Consider the following 20659-nt stretch of genomic DNA (forward strand, 5'->3'; position numbering starts at 1 on the left):
AGTCGATCATTCCCCTCGGGAAGCCCGTTTGCCGACGAGTGGACTCCGGCCTGGCCGCCCGTTGCCACTCCGGAGCCGCCCGACATGCGGGGGATAATCATTGAATGAGGTTATCGTGTTAGTTTACTCTAAACTCCACTATTCATAGTTGAACGTAGTACGTCTAGAAAATAGGTTGCATGCTAGATAGGGTCATGGTCGGTGGTATCACCGCGTCTCATACACATCAATTAACTCCGCTCACTACCACGAAGACGAACTGCCTGTCCGTACTTCTGGAGCTTGGTGATCAGGGCGTCCCCGTGCTTCACCACGTCTGAGTACTGCTTGTTCTTGTCATCCGGGCGGTTTGTCTCAATGATGCCGTTGACGCGGTCAATGGTGCATGCAATGCGGTTGCTGGAGATGAACTTGGCCAGATCCCTAGGAATTTGCGAGTTAGTCGGATACTTTTACTATCAGTAAGAAACGGGGACATACCGGTCCAGATAGTCAACAGTCACACCAAAGTCGTTGGCCATGGTGGTCAACCCAACCACCCGGTAGCTCTGAAGGAGTTGCTGGTAGGCACGGAGACGCATTTCACGGACGAACCAGGCCCGATGCTCAAACAGGTACCGGTCCTGGTTCAGGAAATGGTCCTCCACAGCGGCAAGAGCCACAAAGAACGAGCGATAGTTGCCATTATACAAGCTGGTGACCAGGTTGGCCAGTGGTGAGAAGTCCACGGGGACTTCGTTCTCAGCGTGCGCGGCGCCGGCGGCGAAGGAGGTGAGGTTAACGACAGTGGTGGCACCAGCCGGGGTGGTCTTGGACACCGTCGCGTCCTTCATCTCCTCCTCCCGAGCACCGGGGCCAGAAGACACCTCTCCACTCAGCGCAGCCAACTGATCCTCACCAGAACCAAGGATGGCCTTGATCTCCGGGGCATCCACCACCTTGTCCTTAAAGTCCACTCGCTTGAGGGACAGAGATCCAGCAAGCACAGAATAGATAACCAGTGCAGAGTAACTGCACAGCTCGTAACTTGTGAAAGTAGACAGACTGTCTAGAAGGAGAGGTGCGGCGATGCTATAGGAGCGAGTTGTGAGAAGGTGCATTCCCTTGTATGCCTTGAGGCGATTCCTCCGGTCCCAGTCTCCACCGCTGTCAACCAGTGTCTCTGCGCGCTCGATGGTCTTCTTCACAAACAAACGGTCACCAAAGAAGAGACCGATACGGATCATGGCCAGGACCAAGTCGATCTTGGTACCGAGGAATCCTGTCTTCTCAAGAAGGGCTTCGTGCGACTCGATGGCTTTGTCCTAAAGAGTGAGCTGTGTCAGCCATCAACCATACATCGTCAAGTCAGATAGCCTACCTTGTCTCCCACGCGAGCCCAGAACTCAGCGCGCTTCCCCCGTGCGGCCTGCACCTCGGTCTCACCAGCAGCTTCCTCCGCATCATCCTCTTCCTTCTGGAAAGTTTCCAGTTCCTTCTTGTTATCCTCCAACAGTGATTGGTAGAGATTCTCATCCCAGGGGAAATCGATCTGTTGCCCGGACTTCTTCGCGAGCATGTTGGAGATGATGAGAGGCTTGGAAGTCCCTGCGCCGTGAGGGTGTTGTGTCACGCCTTCACCGGAGTTGTTCAGGATGCCTTCAACCGGGTGAGCAAGATGCCGGTAAAAGGGAGCCATCTTGTTCTCGGAAATGACATCTTGAAGCTTCTTCAATGACGACTGTCGGGTCGACGAGGCGCATGCAGGGTTGGAGAGATTGAAGACATGTTGGGCGAGGATGAGGTCGGGGTACTTGATGTACTGCGGATCAGACCCCATGATTGCAAGGGTATGGGGCTGATGAATTCGGAAAGGTCGAGATGAAGGGGTTGGGGGAGAGGTGGATGTGTTGATGATGGATCCTGGAGCACCGGTGCATCACGTAGCTGGCTCCGAGCTCAGCTGGCGGAATGTTTCTCCGGCCCGGGCCAGGGCCCAGAATTGCCCTCTCGGGAATCTGTGCTGCAATGACCATTCTATTTGAGTCTCGGGGGTTATCACCCTGGTACGGTCAGTAAAATCGTAATTTGTTTCCAATAGTCCAAAAAAATATTGCTTCCAAGTAGCATGGCTGCATGTTGGCTGATGCTCGCGTGCTCTCTCTCTACGCATGATGGAACACCATGGAAGGTCACAACAATCCAGTCTAATTACGATCGGTAAAGATGCTGAGAAACAATTTGAATGACATCTGGAATTAAATGGCAGCAGTTTCACAAGGGAATCTGGAGATGGAACGACGAAGAGATCTCCCGAACATGAAACTCGTGCTCACTCCATCGAACCCAGACGCTAGTATGCCGAAAAATCTAACCAGGCACTAAGGACCTAAGGCTGAACGAACCGAGAGGCAAACCCTGTATGATCACCCTCACAGGGACCGGTTCATTCGAGAATGAACCAGAATCCGCGCCCTGGAGGGATTGAGTTGGCCAATGTCACTCCATTAGCAACGCCTCCAGACATGACCCCACCATGGCTGGCACGAGTTGCCTAGTGAGGAGAAGTGGGTTTTTTTTGCTTTTGGCCCATCGAACGTCTCGCACGTGCGAGAGCCGGCCAGCTTCACTGGTTATTCCCAGCTAGGTTTATGGTGTGTTCAGAGACACACTTCGATCAGATCCACGTCTTGGCTTGCGCATCTGCCGTCTTCCCGATATCAGATCATGGCCTCGGGGACGGCGCCCGGGCCGTCCAGGCGTCCTATTCCCCTGCACAGATAATCCCGAGGTCACTCCGTGATGGTCCCGTGGCGTTATGATATACACAGAAGATTTGATTGGCCTTGGAATGTGAACGAGGGATGCTTAGCTTGATACTGGAGGCAATGCCCCACTCTCCGCAGTACCTGACTGGTACCTGGGGACCCGCGCTTCTAGGCAACCTAAGGTTGTACACTATGCAACTTGGGTTGTATCTCGCGTGTACCGTGGACAGGTGCTATGCCAGGTTAGGAAATGCCTACACTTAGCCTGCTTCTCCCATACAAAGTTTATCCGTCCTATTTAATTTACTTCTTTCCTCTCTGTTTTCTAATTTTTCTTCTCCCGACCAGCTTCGTCTTCTCGAACTCAGTCCTCCATACTGGTGATCCGCATTAATTCGGGTGGTACAGTGTCCGGGCTCTTGCGTCTACTTTGGTAACCACAATTGCAAGCTCTCGTGCTTCCAGGTGAGATCCCTTGCTCTTATCTCCCTACCTTCATTCGCTCAACACCCATGCTGGAGGTCCCCGTCGACGCCCGCTACTACAGAAGATCCGTCACAATGACCACAAAACTTGAACCCACCTCATACGAGGAAAAGGGCCCTGCCCCACTCGAGGAGGCCTCTCTTGATGTTCCGCCGCTGGAGGACCCTTCCAAGGGTCGATGGGAGCGCAGCTGGCCTACCATTGCTTGTGGTGCTGGTCTCTTCTCAGACGGCTACCTGAATGGAGTATGTATTCTATCTTGTTGATTCTTTCGCATGCAACCGGGCCACAGCCATGTGCCACAAAATTCATGCGGTCTGCAGATCAGTCACACTAACATCCTAAATAGGTAATCGGCCAGGTGAACACCATGCTGAGCATGATTTACCCCACGGAGTATGCCAACTCCTCTGCCAGCCAAAATGTCTCTTCTATTGCTTTTGCTGGTACGGTTGTCGGTATGCTGGTTTTTGGATACACTAGTGATCACTGGTCTCGCAAGTGGTCCCTGATGATTTCGACCGTTATCCTGACTCTCTTCGCCGCTCTCTGCGCTGGTTCCTATGGCTACCACGATAGCACCTATGGCATGTTGGCTGCTCTCACGGCTTATCGTTTCTTCATCGGCGTTGGAATCGGAGGCGAGTACCCTGCTGGGTCCGTCGCATGTGCGGAGAACACTGGCGAACTCAAGGAGGGCCACCGCAACCGATGGTTCATCATGTTCACCAACTTCCAGATTGACTTCGGCTTCGTTGTTTCCGCTCTTGTGCCTACGATTCTCGTTCTGATCTTCACCGAGAATCATTTACGTGCTGCCTGGCGTGTGGCCCTAGGCCTGGGCGTCATCCCTCCTCTGAGTCTGATCTATCTGCGGGGCAAAATGAAGGAGCCCGAGGAATTTGATCGTCAACGCATGCACAAATTCCCGCTGTGGTTGATCATTAAGTGAGTTTGTTGATGATCTCTCGGTTCATGAGGCAAATGGCTAATTTCCTGCAGGTTCTACTGGAAGCGTCTGGTACGGCATTCTGCTACACAATTTCTCCTCAAAAAAGCCGAGCTAATGAAATTTAGGCTACGGTCTCCTTGATCTGGTTTATTTACGACTTTTCCTCGTACTCGTTCGGTCTCTACTCCTCCAAGTGGCTAGGAATCATCATCGGTGACGATGCGCCTCTGTGGAAGACCTTTGGCTGGACCACTCTGACCTACCTTTTCTACATCCCGGGCTCTGCTCTCGGAGCCTTTACCAGCGACTGGATTGGCCCTCGAAACACCCTCGCCATTGGTGTCCTTCTCCAGGGGATTGTCGGCTTTATCATGTCTGGATGCTACGCATATCTTGCAACTGCGAAAAACGTGGCTGCTTTTGTGGTCGTTTATGGGTAAGTTACATCGGAAGTTGATGAGCGTGTCTCATATCTAACTCGAATAGTATCTTCCTTGCGCTCGGCGAATTCGGTCCCGGCGACAACATCGGTCTGTGTGCAGCCAAGACCAGCGCCACTGCGATTCGTGGCCAGTACTATTCATACGCTGCGGCTATTGGCAAGATCGGAGCTTTCGTGGGCACCTACGTCTTTCCGATCATTATCAAGAACGCCCCAAATGCGGTTCGAGCTGGCCAGGATCCCTTCTTCGTGTCAAGTGCTCTGTGCATCTTCAGTGCATTCCTGGCCTACTTCCTACTTCCGCAGATCAACCAGGTAGGTCTCTCATCTCGAGGACGATAGACCAACAATCGAACTAACACCCTTCAGGATACAATCACCAAGGAAGATTCCAAATTCCGTGCATTCTTGGCCGAGAATGGCTACGACGTCTCGACGATGGGCAAGGAGGGCCAAGTCATCCAGGTTGCCCAAGAGTAAACTGACAGGGCCCTTTGCCTCCCATTTGATTCCCTTCGCCACAGGTCTCGGAACTTTACTCGCTTCATTAGCCCCTCTGCGCCTTATCGACTCTGCCCTACATCTAATGTATACGACTCCCCATGCGACAACCCACGGCATTTTCTAGCCAGATGACGACTGATAAGACCTTGCAACGACCCGAGAATGATGGTGACGACGCATCAAGTGAGCCTACGCGACATCTTCGAACCAAAGCCAGCCCCAGCAACATCTGTAAAAAAAAAAAAAATAAAAAAAAAAAAAAAGAGAGAGAGCATTTTCAGTGTTAATCTGCGGGTGGTCTGACTCGGTGGTGGAATGTCTGCCTTATTTGATGCTTTTGCTGCGTGTATGATACCCTGAAATGGTAGCATGGCATAATTTTTAATGGTACAAGCGTCTGTTCTCTTATCGCACCCCGCCCGTATTTGATTGCCCGATCCGGGGTCGGTAGTGGTACTCATAGACGAAAATATATCGGAAAGTTTGTCGGGCACGCGGAGAGTACTTATTGTTCCAGTCAAAAGAATCAAGAACAAATAGGAGGCAAACAATGAAATAAAGAGAAAACAAGCAATTCACATGAAAGGGTCCTAGACGTAGTCTGACGACAAGGGAACGACCCGGCCTGGGGAAACTCCGCATCAGCCGAGGTCTGTTGTCCGCGGCTCCATACGCCGGTCAATTACCGACTCTCGACCTTTTTGGCGTCTGCCACCGTCTGATTTAACTACATTTCACCTCTCTATTCACCCATCTCTCTCCCACCTCCCACTCAAGTGCTCCATCTTCGGATCCCGCACTTCACCGACTAATCAAACCTCGCGTGATCGGGAATTGAACGTCATCATGGTCGCCGACGCCCTCGTCTACCACCCGGCTCTGGCGCACTGGCTGCGCTTCGTCGCGACTACCGGTACGTCCCATCTCTCCATGTTGAAAGCAAATGCCCAAAGCCACTGGAACCCGTCTGCAAGAGTCGGACAGCCACGGATCGATGCCCAATACACCGAACCACCCCCTCCCCAGGTTCCCAGCTAAGCTAACCCGCATTTCCATCCAGTCGGTCGCGACAAGCTTCTCCGCACACTGCAGTACTTCTCCCGCTTCTACGCCTGGTACCTGTACCGCACCAACCGCCCCCAGTCCGCAATCGACCCCTACAATGCCGTCAAGAAGCAGTTCGGCACCACGCGCAAGATCATGCGTATCGGCAAGTTCCTCGAGCACTTCAAGGCCGCCTCTGTCGCCCTCGATAACAAGAGCATCGTCGACCCCGTCCTCCGCTACCTAGCCGTCGGTCGCCAGCTCGGTTATGCCGGCTACTTGACCCTCGACGCGGTCACCGTTGTCGACGCCATCGGCTTCCGCAAGCTGGAGTCCGCCAAGCGTCTGCAGGAGAGCGCCTACCGCGCCTGGGGTGCCGGTCTGCTCTGCAGTGCTCTCGCGGGTCTCTATACCCTCTTCCGCCTGCAGGAGAAGGAGAAGACCGTCGACCGCAAGGAGGGCGAGGGTGTTGTTGAGGCTAAGAAGATCGAGAAGTACGTTTAACTCCTACCCATTTACGAGAGGTACTTGAACGCTAATCTGTTTCATAGGGAGCGCGCCGCCGCTCGGATACAGCTCCTCTCGGACCTGTGCGACCTTACCGCCCCGGCTTCGGCGCTGGGTCTCGTCGCCCTCGACGACGGCCTGGTCGGTATCGCCGGTACCGTCAGCTCGCTTATCGGTATTTGGTCCCAGTGGCGCAAGACCGCCTAAGCACCTGGCATAACAAATACCCTGAATGTGAGCGGAGAACCAGCTCTATAGTTAAACCGAAGAGGCACTGGGTTTCTCTATTGGCTATTCGGCGCAAGAGCCGCATCGCTTGCCCACTTGGGCTTCGCCTTTATATCCTGATTGCATGAATGTGCAATTTCTTTTTGGTTTTGGAGATGTGTAAATGCCGCCTTTTCTTTGGGGCTATTCTCGTATATATCAAATCTCATATGTCTACCTTATTGGAACCTGAAACTCCTACGCGCACATGTGGAGAGTGTGCATGTGTGCTTTAGAACAGAGTGTATTTCATAAGAAATTAACCGCCGACTATCGAGACCCTTGATCGCCAGCAGGCCTGTTCATCATAACCCTCCCGTGGAAGTCAGTGAGAAACCTCATCAACACTGCTTTATAGCGTTCATGAATGACTCCTCAGTATCATACGCTCCCAACACCTGTAGTGTAAGCGAAAGACCCGTTTAAACAGGGCAAGTCTAAACATCGTTAGCCTGAGTACCTTGATAGAATCCAATATTACGAACCGCTCCACAGGAGCCGCAGCTCTTGCCGCCAGTAACGGGGGCACTGCACTTAGGGCAACTGGGGTGTCCGGACATAGTGATCGTTCGGTTGTAGATCTGTCGGCGGATTAGAGATCATGGGTTCCGCGGGTAGATCTGGTAGGTACTTTGACGTGAAGAGTCTGCGCAGGTAACATACCTTGGAAGAGAAGTTGGTAGTAGCGTAAAAGTACCAAGTGCATAGACGAGTGAGAAAGAGAGAAATGGTCAGCGCGAGGGAAAAAAATAAGTGACTGTTTACCCCGCCTGGAGGGGCACGCCCCGCTTTGATATTGGCGTCGGGGATCGCGCTTTGGGGTTCGCTGTGCGACGTTCTTGAGCTCTAGCCAGGTTAGATGAACCTACTTTCCTTCTTTCTTTGGCTTATTTGCGTGGTTTCGGTTCAAGTTTGATACTGAGGGTTGGCCATGGTCGTGACATTTTGCAATGAGACGTTCTACTACATATATTGATCATCTAGATACGGGAATATTGTATAATTTTATCTGAAGTATTAAAACATGCATTGCTCAGTGCGTAAGCACTAAACGCAAGAGACAAGAAGAAACTCGAAAGACGGCGCCGATCAAGCATGACTAGAATGATCAGACATACTAGATCCCTGAGATAGATCCTTAACCTCCCACATAACCTCCAATTGCTTCATAGCATCCTCATACATCCGATCCCTCTTCGGATTCCCCATGAAGAAGCATGGTCTCTTATCAAACCCATGAATCACCGCCTCGATCTCCATGCCCCCAACATGGGTCATCGCCCCCTCATCAACGAACCTCTGCAACCTGTCTCGAAATCTGTTCCCTTCCACGAGCAACTGATCCCAGCCACAAGTATAGATCGCGACCATCGGCGGAAACGCCACCAGTAAAAGAGACGAGGGGGTCAATCCCGGAGAAAGATATGGATCCCCGATATCAATCTCATCCGAACCAGGCTTCCTAGGCAGATTCTCTTCAGCCAAGTAAGAAGAATCAAAGAACTTGAGGACAGACTGGGGAGTCATAGACTTTTGAGGTGCGATGGGGTTCGTAGCATCTCTCTCATCGCGCGTTTTCGTCCAGTCGACCGGTGGGTAAAAGGCAACGATACCGGCCAGTCGCACTGTTTTCGCAACTTGTTGCTTCGCAAGCTCTTCATGTAGCCTGAGTGGAACTGTGAATGCTAGATTACCACCGGCGCTAAACCCGCTGATAGCAAATCGGTCCGGGTCGAGGTTATATCTGAAGGCATTCTCCCAGAGCCAAAGGATAGCATCGGTTCCATCTTCGATTCCGATGGGGAATGGGTACTCGGGGGCAAGTCGGTAGCCTACACTCACCACCACCGCACCTGGGTGAGCGTGTAGCACGGCTGCGAACCATCGCGAATCATCCAAGGGATGGCCGATGGAAAAGCCGCCGCCGTGGAAGTTGATGAGAACGGGTCGTTTTGCTGATAAATTATCTGCTCTTCCGTCTGTTGATTCTGCGGAAGCAGTGAAAAAGTAGAGTTGGATTTCTCCTGGTTCTTTGCTGGTTTTGCATGGGATTTTGAGGACTAATGATGGACGCGGCGGTAATGGCCATGCTATGTACCGGTCTAGCCATGACATGATGGAGTTCAGACTGCGGTATTTGCGGGCCTCTTTAACGAGGGCATCGCGTGCGTTAGATCCTGGATTTGATGCCATTGATGAACCTGGCATACTATTCGTGTGCTGTTTGAAGACATTTTGTTTTGTTATATGTATGCGAGGATGAGGGTCCCGGATGACGTATGGAAGTGGTCAGCGTGAGAGGATTCCGCAGGTATATTCCTTTGATGGAATTCCATTACGATGAGCTTGATTCATTTGAACGATAGGAAAGCTGGTCTAGAATCCTAATGTAAGGGTGAGAGGAGCATTTTCGCACCTGAATTGGAGCACGGGATAACCGACAAACTGTATCGGAGAGATGAAGGCCGAGATCTCCGAGGGCTTACACTCCACCTCATCCACTGCATTCAACATAACTTGGCATCGAAAATACTCTGCTCGATTCTAGAGGAAAATTTCGGCCCAGAACCCAGCACCAATTGCGCCACGCTAGCTAAGTCTCCGCATCAATAAGCAAGGCGGAGTAGAAATCGCGGGGTATTGCGGGTGCAGCTCGCGAAACTTCAGCCTCATGTTTCGACCTTCGCCACTGTATAGAGCTCTCCGACAACCAGTTTTCCTAAGCCGAGCCATGTCGACACTACCAAAGCCTCTACCTGTTGTGCTGTGTGGCAAAACCGCAGCCATAGGAGGGGGCGTGTCGGGGTTCCTGCAACCCGACTATGAAGGTGCGTGCTAACTCCATGACCAGACATCCGTGACTCGAAGTCGCCTTACAATGAATTAGTTGTCCATTTTATTCAATCCAATGAAGCTGCCTTGAAAGAAATTCCCGAGCTCTTGGCAGGACGTGATCCCCAGTCCTCCGACGACAACGGCGTCGGTACTCATGACTACAGCAAACCTCCACGCGCGGTTATCTTTGGTCGGGGCTTCCCCCTTGAGAACATCGAGCAGTACTACAAGGCTTGTGCTGGAAGCAATGCGGACCCTGTAGCCTGGATCGCGGGTGATCCTGCTAAAAAGCCCGACCCCAATGCACCCCCTCCAGGACCAGGTTATGCCAAGTTCGCGACGGACGGTGTTAAAGCAGTGCTTGAGAAATGGAAGGAGGAAGGGGCTACTAAGGATGGAATCATTTTGTGGTGATGCGTCTGCGCCGTGGTGCGTAGGTATTGTCCATCCTATCGAATCGGCTGGTGTGGCGACTTCGGGTGCGTTCTATTTCCAGAAGGTATACTTCTTTATGCGAATACGATCTTGGTGAGATGCTGCTTGTGAATAGCATTAAGCTACTGTCAATTTTACACGGCCCGTTGTATATTGACATAATTGCACGGACTTAGCTATGTGGGTATTGTCCAGATCTTTGCTGAGTGGTCCAATTTGAACATGACCTAACTATTATCTAATACAGGAGAAACTGTCAGAGCTTTCGGAGCTGACCGTTTCAAGGGCCCTCTTTGTACCAGAGCACACAATTCCAATTCCAGCTCTGGCCAATCATCACGGTCGTCAGAAAACAAAACATTCGGTTATAGCGTAGTTGGTCCTCGGGCATGTTGATTTGGTAGCAACATTGGTTTTCATGATTCATAGGGTTACGCTTTAGTTGACTTTGTGCGGTGCGTATATAGTAAGTAGTATAGAGTAGTGTGGGTGCTGGTGTCGGTAGTTCCACGGTTGTTGTTTGGAACTATTCTAATGGCATCTAATGACATAGGTCATGTACGGGAGTTTTACTTGGTAGCGTGAATCATAAAGGGAAACAAGGAACCAAGAAGAACCAAGGTTGAAAAATATGCCCGGGTGTAATGTGCGCAGGCCTCTGAAACCAGGCTGCACGACATCGTCTGACATGACGGCTCGCTTGTTTTCATTAAGAAAGATCTGTATTGATATATTAGTCATTGATGTGAGAGGCTCTTTCCCAGAGGACAACGATTGCAGGTGACCAAATTCGAATGCCGCCCTCGGCTATGTATTGATCATGTGGGCCGCAACAAACCATCACAAAGCGCCGATATCGCCAATTAAAAGGCTTTTCGGCAAAAGGCAGTGGACCGTTGAAAAGGGGCCAGTAGGGCAGGGGGAAAGGATCACATGGCCAGAATCAGCTGATTCATGAACCCAATTCCAGCAAGACCCAAGCTAAAAGTCAACATTGGACTAAACATCGGGTTCTCCTAGAGCAGAGGGGGCAAATGGATCCATAAATAGCAAGTCAGGGGCTGAGTTTATCTATACTAAGTACCCGAGCAGGAATTGCCGAGGCCGTCATACGGAGTACCGTCGGAGAACTTCGGTATGGAAAGCAGACAACCTGGACGTAGCACACTGCAACAATCGGCGATGAGAGTCGTAAACAGAGGCGAGTGTAGGTGAGCAAGAAATAGATCAACAGTCCACGCTAAACCCCGCATCCGAAGACCACGCGACAGCTTCCCCAGATGGCCAAGACGCCAAGGGAATCCGAACGAGGCCTAGGTGGCTCGGGGCATTTCCCAGCGAGTCACGGGATCGGTAAAAGACCCGGGACTGGTCAGAGAGATGACGTCCTGTATGTCGGATCGGGGAATTTAGGAGGCAGAGCGATCTTCAATCCCCTTTTCGCGCTACGGCCCAGGCCGTTTTGAAACAACGCGTGCTGGTTGGGCAGACCGCCATCTGATAGGTCCAGGCCTCGAGGCAGAAACCAGAATCCTATCACGGGTGAATTAGGAAGCAAAATGTCGTCGTGATTGGCGATAGATGAAGACCCGAAACACCAATGTTGATGAACGTTGACCCAGGGGCACAATCCCGGGGTGACCCCGAGGGATAGAGATAAGGGGAAATACCGAAAGGTCTTCTAGCAGGCTCTCAGAGTATGTGAGCATCCCTGCACAGTACATCGTTTCGTCTTTTGCGGAGAGACAGGGGCCGAACCCTTCTCCACCCTTACTCCATTCGGGGCTGAGGGAAATACAAGGCCTACATAGTTTCAGACTCATCACCTAGCAACTAAGCCAGTCATCCACAATGGAAAGGCGGTGATCAGCTGAATGGCATGGGCATCAGAATAGATTCTGGCTACGTAACCCGCGTGAAACAATTCGCGCAAAACGGAATGAATTCACAAAGAAGGCGGAATCTGAAAATAGAGAGAGGCCTTCTCGCCTTCCCGAGGCCGTACCCGGGTCGGGATCCGCCGCTAACCACCCGGGAAAGAGAATCTGGGGTCGTGATGGTGAAGCCGGGCTTCACAAACACATGCTAGGCCGGGCCGTGGCAAAGCGGGAAAGGTTCCAACGAAAATCGCCAGGAATTCCCGAGAGGCGGTCTGAGGTATCTGGAATCCATGAAATGCCTCAAATCTGGCCCGAAACCGATAATAGCATCGTAATAAAGACCCTACGGCATGCATGGGCCCTGAATGGAGAGTTCGGCGTTGGTCAGGTACCACCGGGAAAAAGAGGACGATCCTATTTGTGTAAAAGTCCAGACAGGGCGAGAAGGACCCAAAGAGACCCAGCGGGAATATCTTCTGCCCACCCGATCATCCTTGGAAAATTCGAATGTGAGGGATGTGATTGGCCGAGACCGCCGCGAACGATTTCACCAGTGCATCATCCTCGGCTGGTTAATCGCCGTTATTGGAGTAGATCCAGTCTGTCGTTCCGACCTTCTCAGCCGACTGTTCGTCATCGGGTATGAAAAAAAAAACCTGCCATGCACGCGGCCAGATGGAACATTCCGAATTGATTTCGGGGCTAGGGAAACCGATGGAGAGAACCGAAATAACCAAACCTGCCAAAACAGCTAAACCGAGGATCTACGATTATGTCAGCTCCCCCGCGATTTGAGGCGGAACTAAAGCAGTTTAGATCAAGTTGTACTGTAAAAAGGCCTCACTGGTGAAGTCATTGCGCGTCATTCCTGTCGTCCGTGACTAGTTTGACTTTGAGCTGTGCTTAGAATGGTGATTCACAAGACAATCACACCTTCAGGGTTTGCTAGAACCTAGGTAAAGACAAAGGTAGTTGAAGGATAAAGCTGGCGGGTTCGTCATACTAGTCTCTCTACTTTTTCACTATCGCAACTTTCAATCGACCATCATAATTCGGCTGGTCCAGAACCACAATTCAACGTCAATAATACACTATCTGTATCAACTACGTTTCTGCCCCCCTCCTTGCTCCCAACCCGGACACACGCCGCTCCGGGTACAGTTCGTGTCCACAACCGCTTCGGGTCAAGTCGGACTCCGCCCCCAGGCATTTGCAACCCACGGCAACGCTTCATCCATCACCAACCGCGTGTCCGCTTCAGCTCGGCCTTCTGCCCCGACATCACCCGTGGAACTGTGGAGAACTAGGACGAGAACCTCCTTCATACCAAATCTACCGTCACGATGTCCCCTGCTGGAAAGGATTATATACCCCCCACTCGCCCCGACTCTCCTGGTCCTTTGAAAGCAGATTTCATTCAACAGCAAGTCGCGAGACAACGCAACAATAATTATCACTCTACTTCACTCAGAAACATGGTTGCCACATCTGTGAATCGCACTGCCCTGCACCCTGGTGGTGTCCAGTACGTCTTCCTCTCCTGTTCCTCCTTGCCCACCTCGTCGTCGCTAACCATACTTTCCCCTCTAGGCCTGGCAAGGGTCACACCGAGCTCGAGGAGGAGCTCCACGAGACTGCCCACATTGACTATGATCGTGTCGCCATTGTAAGATCCCTCTTGCATCGAGACTCGACTATGGTCTCGTGTCTCTCTTGTGAAGACTCATCACTAACCATCCGCCATAGATTGCCAACCCTGCCGTCTCGGCCCTGTATGAAGATGCTCTCGTCTACGAGACGGGTACTGCTATGACCTCAAGTGGTGCCTTGAGCGCCTACTCCGGCGCGAAGACTGGTCGTTCCCCCTCAGACAAGCGTATCGTCAAGGAGGAGTCATCAGAGAACAACATCTGGTGGGGACCCGTCAACAAGCCCATGACTGCCGATGTGAGTTTCATCTTGTCTCCTATTATCTATGCGTGATTTTCGCCGTGCATTTTTGGGCTGGTCTACGTGGTCGAGTTGCCCTTGCAGATGGCCCGATGCGCAGCTCCACCCTGGGATCCCTTGCATATGCACCCGGGGTGTCAAGCTTTTTTTCGGACAGTCGGTGCAACCAACTTGGACGTATTCCTTCCTGATCTGCCTTGCTGTGCCTTCTGGGGATGCATTGGGATGCATTCTTTCTTGATTGCATCTTTTCCCCCTCGGCTCTCATGACGGCCTTTCCCCGCTGCCTCGGCTTTCATGTGTATGACGTCATCACTAACGACCCTATCAGGTGTGGCGCATTAACCGTGAGCGTGCTGTCGACTACCTGAACACCCGTAACCGCATCTACGTTATCGATGGATACGCCGGCTGGGACAAGCGTTACCGCATCAGCGTTCGCGTTGTCTGCGCCCGTGCCTACCATGCTCTCTTCATGCGCAACATGCTTATCCGCCCGACTCGTGAGGAGCTCGAGCACTTCCACCCCGACTATGTTATTTACAACGCCGGCTCTTTCCCCGCCAACCGCTTCACTGAGGGTATGACCTCTGCCACTTCCGTCGCCATCAACTTCGCCGACAAGGAGATGGTCATCCTCGGCACTGAGTACGCCGGTGAGATGAAGAAGGGTGTCTTCACTGTCCTCTTCTATGAGATGCCCATCAAGCACAACGTCCTGACCCTCCACTCCTCCGCCAACGAGGGTGAGAATGGCGATGTTACCGTCTTCTTCGGTCTGTCCGGTACCGGAAAGACCACCCTGTCCGCTGACCCCAAGCGTAAGCTCATCGGTGATGACGAGCACTGCTGGACCGACACTGGTGTCTTCAACATCGAGGGTGGCTGCTACGCCAAGTGCATTGGTCTCTCCGCCGAGAAGGAGCCCGATATTTTCAACGCCATCAAGTTCGGTTCCGTCCTCGAGAACGTCGTCTTCGATCCCATCAGCCGTGTTGTCGACTACGACGACACCACTTTGACCGAGAACACCCGTTGCGCCTACCCCATCGAGTACATTGAGAACGCAAAGATCCCCTGTGTCTCTGACAACCACCCCACCAACATCATCCTGTTGACCTGTGACGCCCGCGGTGTTCTGCCCCCGATCTCCAAGCTCACCCCCGAGCAGACCATGTTCCACTTCATCTCCGGCTACACCTCCAAGATGGCCGGTACCGAGGACGGTGTCACCGAGCCCCAGGCCACCTTCTCTTCCTGCTTCGCCCAGCCCTTCCTGGCCCTGCACCCCATGAAGTATGCCTCCATGCTCGCCGAGAAGATCAAGGAGCACAAGGCCAACGCCTGGTTGCTCAACACCGGCTGGGTCGGTGCCGGTGCCACTACCGGCGGCAAGCGCTGCCCCCTCAAGTACACTCGTGCCATCCTGGACTCCATTCACAGCGGCGAGCTCGCCAAGGCCGAGTACGAGACCTACGACGTCTTCAACCTGCCCGTCCCCAAGACCTGCCCCGGTGTTCCCGACGAGCTCCTCAACCCCAAGAAGAGCTGGACAGCCTCCACCTCCTTCGAGGACGAGGTCACCAAGCTCGGCAACCTCTTCAACGAGAACTTCAAGAAGTACGCCGACGAGGCCACCCCCGAGGTCCTCGCTGCCGCTCCCAAGACCAACTAAGGGTTCGGAAGTTTTCTTCAAAATTGGCATTCTTGTTTTGTGCTTTCACTTGAGTCATTTGCATGGCGTGTTGCGTTTGCTTTTGTTGTGACGATCTATTAAAATGGACGTCCACCCCCGCCGCTTGTATCGGGACGAGTGCGCGGGTTTTGTTACCCGGTCTCCCGATTTGGGTGTTTTTTCCTTTTCTTTTCCTTCTCTTCACTTTATGTATCTTGCCCATTATGGACATGTTGACAACTGGCTCTATCGGAGATTCCCTCTGGATATTCCTTTATGATAACCAAATGAAATCAGATATTCATGACTTATTCTATACACTATTCCCGTAGATTCGTATAAGTGCATGCATGCTATTCCCTAGGTGTATTATACATTGCCACGCGCAGATGTCGATCTACAAGTTTTTGAAACGTAGCCGACGAGTAGACTTGGGAGTCTGAAGTCCGTTCAACCGTGTAGCCCTGGGGAATTTGACAGGTTTGCAATTTGCCCCAGTGAAGCTGGCAACACCCGTTGGAGGACATGCATGTCAATATGGATCTTCCTAGTCCGCATTGGACTACCCCTCCAACCACCCCTGCTTCCTCTTGTTCTATTGCGGGTTGTTTCTTTACGGTGGAGTTCCACGGAATGATCTAGGTAACCTCTCTAATTACAGGGGGCCTGTCGACCTAAGCAATGTAAGTTGCGCCCTTGGTGTCACCCTTCCCCCTCTTAATGTTCGGCTTCAAGCAAGTTTGACATTCGCGGCCGAAACGGGATTACTTCTGGCGGATACGCTCACCTCTATCTGGCCGTCAACTGGATAGACCTCTTATCAAGAAAGCGCTTGTTCAATAATTGCACTGTGCCCAATGTGAGAGTCGAAAATCGAACCCTACAATCCCTCATGGCTCGTCAAGTTTCACGAAATAAAAGACCAACTCCTTTCCATCCTCAAAGAAGTGCCCATCATATCAATCGAGCATGTAGGAAGCACATCTATCCTCTCACTTATGGCCAAGCCCGTCCTCGACATCGATATTATAATCCCCCTCTCTGCCCTCCCATCAGCACGAACTGCTCTCACGAATACGAGATACACCGATTGCGGCGAGATGAACGTGCCGGGACGCTTCGCCTTCCGACAGCCGGGGTATGGAAGATCCGATGCGGCGCATGGGGCAGGCAAGAATGGAGAACTGCGATATAATACCTATCTCATGATCGAAGGTTGTGTGGCTTTGAGGAACCATCTTGATATACAGAGAGTTTTACTGGGTGATCCAGAACTACGCGAGGAATATGCACGTGTGAAAAATGAGCTTAAGGAGATTGAGTTTGAGAATATTGGGCAGTATGCTATTGGGAAGACGGAGATTCTTTGTAAGATTTTGAGAAAAGCTGGGTGGAGTGGGGCGGATTTGGAGCCTGTTATCAGGGCTAATAGCTGAAGGGGGCGTTTTATATACGTTTCTTCTTCCCAGAGAGAGCCACGGTGTCTATAGCCGAGTCACTGTGTGGATTAGGTCGGGTTTGGGTACATGCCGAGAAATTGTTCAATGGCGGGTTCATGGGGAATTGATGTATCCATGGGAACTCCCTTTTTGGGGACTGTAGAATATTTGGAGATAGGAGAATTCCGACCGAGCCCATATAAACCTACACTAACCCCACAAACCCCAGTTACCATGTTGATTGCCGAGACGATCTCCACCTCCCGTCACGACATCCGCTCCACTTTGCCGACGGAATACACCCGTTCCCGACTCTGCATGCCGGGATCTAGTCGGACTGCAGAGATACGAGGCCCCGACTGCCGAAGGGTCTCTCCGCGGAGGAGAATCTAGGCCGACGGTTGACGGCGGAATTGTTGGGGCGGAGTGGATTCCGTCAGCTTCTCTACTAGATGGCTCGGATATGATAAGTGGGTTGACAGGGGGTGGAGTCAGAGGACTTGTTTGAGGTGGATGATGCAGGGACCGGTGGCTTGGTTTGATGGGGTGTTGATTCGAAGCTGATATTTTGTTGAGGTGGAGATGAACATGGACATGGATATCGGAGATAGCCGTGGTGTTGTAGCGGCATAAGCATAGTACCTGATCTACTCTGTACTTCAAGGTCCAGGGCAATTTGTATGCCGTCAGTGCATCTAGACTGAGGCTAGGAACGCGTTGCCCTCGGGCTTACCAATTCAACCAGTCTGTAATCCCTCCTTTGGATTCTCTGAATCCTTGGCCTCGTGTGCAATGGAGCAACTCCCCCGTGTAGAGCCCAGTGCATCGCTACAGCGATGCTTTACCGAAAACCACCGAGCGTCAACAATGACAAAGTCCCCGGACTGCAGTCCTCCGACATCTCAGCGCCACGGGGAAGTCGCTATCACCAATAGCTCGGGTAGAGCGATGCCGCAATCCAGCCGCCAGGCCGCCATGCCGTGATGGTATCCGGTCGCAAAGTGCCGGTCTTCGGCGGTAAAGAGATAGACTGGAAGAAGAGATCGGAGGATTCCAGATGGATAGAGCTAACGCCTCAACAAAACGGGCCCGCGCATCCCCAATGACATGCCGCCATTGGCTTTCTCGGGGATGCTATTGGATAAGGCGGGTCCAGGGGCTGTTATATCGATATCGATATCGTCAGTGCTGGACCCACCGAAGTCGTGGGCCTTGACAGGCCTGGGATTGGGGGCGGATGAATATTATTGAGGGAGAGCCGTGGCCCGTGTGGCCGAGGGGGCATGGAATCGCGGTGTTACTATCAGCCGCAGGATTGCGTGTTCGGATTGAGCCCGTTCATGTAGATCCGGAGTAGAATAGATCAGCTTTAATGTGTCCGAGGGAAACCTGAGCCTGGGTAGAAGATGAGCTTCCCGAACTGTTCTCGTGGGCCCGAAAGAGGCTAGCGCGGGAAGAGTGGGGTTCCGATTTTAGCTCGTGAACTAGTCATTGATCTCCATGGAAGGAATGGCAGTGTAGAGTCGGGGATAGAATGACCCTCTCTTCCACATATGCATAGAGAATATCGACGCAGGATGAGCAGGGGAAGAGGTGGAGGAGGCGCACGAGTGAAACCGGAGTCTAACACGTCTACGTCTGGGGACAAGCTTCCCCCGCGTTTTGCAAGACCATGATCGACGTAATTGGCCCCCCTCAGTGGGGTTAGCGATTATCGCAAGTACACGATCAACGAGACTGGGGCAGGCTTCTTGTCATCTATCGTATCCACATCGGGGAGCGGCTAACTGATCGGTCGAAAGGGCCTAGGGCTGTGTCCCGGAAGTCACCCTCGGTTGTTCGCGGTAGTACTCAGTACTCTGAGAGGGGGACAATCATATAGAGCAAGCTTGGGCCCCGACCTTGGAGTCCTATCCTTGTCTTCGTACTTCATCTCCTCCTCTCCCCCGCATCTGACGTGACTTCCTTTCTACCGAGAACCATCAGTGGATCGTGAAGCGGAAGCTGAAGCTGAACGTGAACGTACCTTATACTCAAACCGTCATCGGGTTCCACGGTTTGAACGAACTCGATCAAAAGTCACTCTCCGCGAAAGTTTCAGAGTTTCAGGAGAAAACGCGTGTCATTTGAGTCCTTCGATCCTTTGAGTTCTTCGAGTCGCCGGTAATCTATTCTCTCCATCTTTCCCATCAGACACCACCTAACACCCCCGCAGACTAAAACAAACCATGACCTCAAATTCTGTCAAAGAGAGCGCCAGCAATGCTGCAGTCTCGGCCAAAGAGGCCTCCAAGGCCGCCATCGAGAATCCCCAAACCATCCTCCACAGCCCATACATGCGCCTTGCCCTCCCCTTCGTAAACGGCGGCCTAGCCGGCATGACAGCAACCGCTGTAATTCAACCCGTCGACATGGTCAAAGTCCGCCTCCAACTCGCCGGTGAAGGCGCAAAGACAGGCCCCCGCCCCACAGCCATCGGTATCACCCGCGAGATCATCTCCTCCGGCAAGGCCCTAGATCTATACACCGGTCTCTCAGCCGGCCTCCTCCGCCAAGCAGTCTACACAACCGCCCGCCTTGGCTTTTTCGACACATTCATCAAAAACCTCAACGCCCGCGCCGAAGCCGCCGACCGAAAAGTCACCTTCGCCGAACGCGCAGCCGCAGGTCTCTCCGCAGGCGGTGTCGCAGCCATGATAGGAAATCCTGCAGACCTGGCCCTCGTCCGCATGCAATCCGACGGCTTGAAAGCCCCCGAAGCTCGCGCCAACTATAGATCCGTCTTCGACGCTCTAGTTCGCATCCCGCGCGCTGAAGGCGTAGCTGCACTCTGGGCTGGAGCCTTGCCAACCGTCATTCGCGCGATGGCGCTGAATATGGGCCAGTTGACGTTCTTCGCTGAGAGCAAGACGCAGCTGAAGCAGCATACGAACCTATCCCCGCAGAGTCAGACGTTCGCGGCGAGTGCAATTGCAGGGTTCTTCGCGAGTTTCCTCTCATTGCCGTTTGATTTCATCAAGACGCGTCTGCAGAAACAGTCGAAGGATCCCAAGACAGGCCAGGTGCCGTACAAGGGTGTTCTGGACTGTGCGCGCAAGGTTGTCGCGGAGGAGGGATGGATGCGCTTCTATCGTGGCTTTGGAACGTACTATGTTCGGATCGCCCCTCATGCGTGAGTCAATCCCCACCTTTTACCCTTTTGGGCAATGGCCCTGCATTGTTGGTTCCACCTGATACTAACGTGATCTGCAGGATGGTTACGCTCATTGTTGCTGATTATTTGAACCTCATCACTAAGTAGATCGGGCTCTTGATTTGAGGGCTGGATCGGATGCGTGAACGGATGCGTGAACGAACGCGAGTTTAACCGTGGTTTTGGTTTATTTCATTTCCGGTGTCGGTGTGCTTCGACCTGCGGAGGGGGGAAAGGTATCCGAGAACAACATGACGGATGTCTCAATATGATCCGAAACTACCATTTTGACTCCGGGGGTCT

The 20659-nt window shown here is 52.4% G+C and overlaps 8 protein-coding genes across 8 annotated transcripts; 6 read left to right on the forward strand and 2 right to left on the reverse strand.

Annotated features, from left to right (window-relative positions):
- Nucleotides 1–230: 230 nt before the first annotated feature.
- On the reverse strand, nucleotides 231–1819 carry N7443_008851 (proteasome regulatory particle lid subunit RPN7; the record flags this gene model as incomplete). Its single annotated transcript, XM_056888907.1, has 3 exons — nucleotides 231–423; nucleotides 481–1304; nucleotides 1361–1819. 3 exons carry the CDS (start codon nucleotides 1817–1819, stop codon nucleotides 231–233), a joined length of 1476 nt encoding a protein of 491 aa, XP_056738209.1.
- A 1488-nt stretch (nucleotides 1820–3307) lies between these two features.
- N7443_008852 (putative MFS phospholipid transporter (Git1)) lies at nucleotides 3308–5107 on the forward strand (the record flags this gene model as incomplete). The annotated part of the gene is made up of 6 exons (XM_056888908.1): nucleotides 3308–3478; nucleotides 3583–4181; nucleotides 4236–4254; nucleotides 4311–4621; nucleotides 4672–4942; nucleotides 4997–5107. 6 exons carry the CDS (start codon nucleotides 3308–3310, stop codon nucleotides 5105–5107), a joined length of 1482 nt encoding a protein of 493 aa, XP_056738210.1.
- Nucleotides 5108–5977: 870 nt separating this feature from the next.
- Nucleotides 5978–6889, forward strand: N7443_008853 (PEX11 family protein; the record flags this gene model as incomplete). Its single annotated transcript, XM_056888909.1, has 3 exons — nucleotides 5978–6044; nucleotides 6192–6669; nucleotides 6727–6889. 3 exons carry the CDS (start codon nucleotides 5978–5980, stop codon nucleotides 6887–6889), a joined length of 708 nt encoding a protein of 235 aa, XP_056738211.1.
- Nucleotides 6890–8038: 1149 nt separating this feature from the next.
- On the reverse strand, nucleotides 8039–9142 carry N7443_008854 (alpha/beta hydrolase; the record flags this gene model as incomplete). The annotated part of the gene is made up of 1 exon (XM_056888910.1): nucleotides 8039–9142. The coding sequence occupies one exon, from the start codon at nucleotides 9140–9142 to the stop codon at nucleotides 8039–8041; it is 1104 nt and encodes a 367-aa protein (XP_056738212.1).
- Nucleotides 9143–9680: 538 nt separating this feature from the next.
- Nucleotides 9681–10198, forward strand: N7443_008855 (uncharacterized protein; the record flags this gene model as incomplete). The annotated part of the gene is made up of 2 exons (XM_056888911.1): nucleotides 9681–9777; nucleotides 9837–10198. The coding sequence occupies 2 exons, from the start codon at nucleotides 9681–9683 to the stop codon at nucleotides 10196–10198; spliced, it is 459 nt and encodes a 152-aa protein (XP_056738213.1).
- A 3244-nt stretch (nucleotides 10199–13442) lies between these two features.
- On the forward strand, nucleotides 13443–15724 carry acuF (phosphoenolpyruvate carboxykinase PCK1; the record flags this gene model as incomplete). The annotated part of the gene is made up of 4 exons (XM_056888912.1): nucleotides 13443–13624; nucleotides 13690–13765; nucleotides 13846–14046; nucleotides 14381–15724. 4 exons carry the CDS (start codon nucleotides 13443–13445, stop codon nucleotides 15722–15724), a joined length of 1803 nt encoding a protein of 600 aa, XP_056738214.1.
- A 998-nt stretch (nucleotides 15725–16722) lies between these two features.
- Nucleotides 16723–17160, forward strand: N7443_008857 (GrpB family protein; the record flags this gene model as incomplete). Its single annotated transcript, XM_056888913.1, has 1 exon — nucleotides 16723–17160. One exon carries the CDS (start codon nucleotides 16723–16725, stop codon nucleotides 17158–17160), a length of 438 nt encoding a protein of 145 aa, XP_056738215.1.
- Nucleotides 17161–19391: 2231 nt separating this feature from the next.
- N7443_008858 (putative mitochondrial dicarboxylate carrier protein) lies at nucleotides 19392–20464 on the forward strand (the record flags this gene model as incomplete). The annotated part of the gene is made up of 2 exons (XM_056888914.1): nucleotides 19392–20335; nucleotides 20416–20464. 2 exons carry the CDS (start codon nucleotides 19392–19394, stop codon nucleotides 20462–20464), a joined length of 993 nt encoding a protein of 330 aa, XP_056738216.1.
- Between the last annotated feature and the right edge of the window lie 195 nt (nucleotides 20465–20659).

This window comes from Penicillium atrosanguineum, assembly GCF_028827265.1.
Source record: "Penicillium atrosanguineum strain IBT 20685 chromosome Unknown utg000007l_segment0_segment0, whole genome shotgun sequence".
In the NCBI taxonomy this organism is placed as follows: Eukaryota; Fungi; Ascomycota; class Eurotiomycetes; order Eurotiales; family Aspergillaceae; genus Penicillium; species Penicillium atrosanguineum.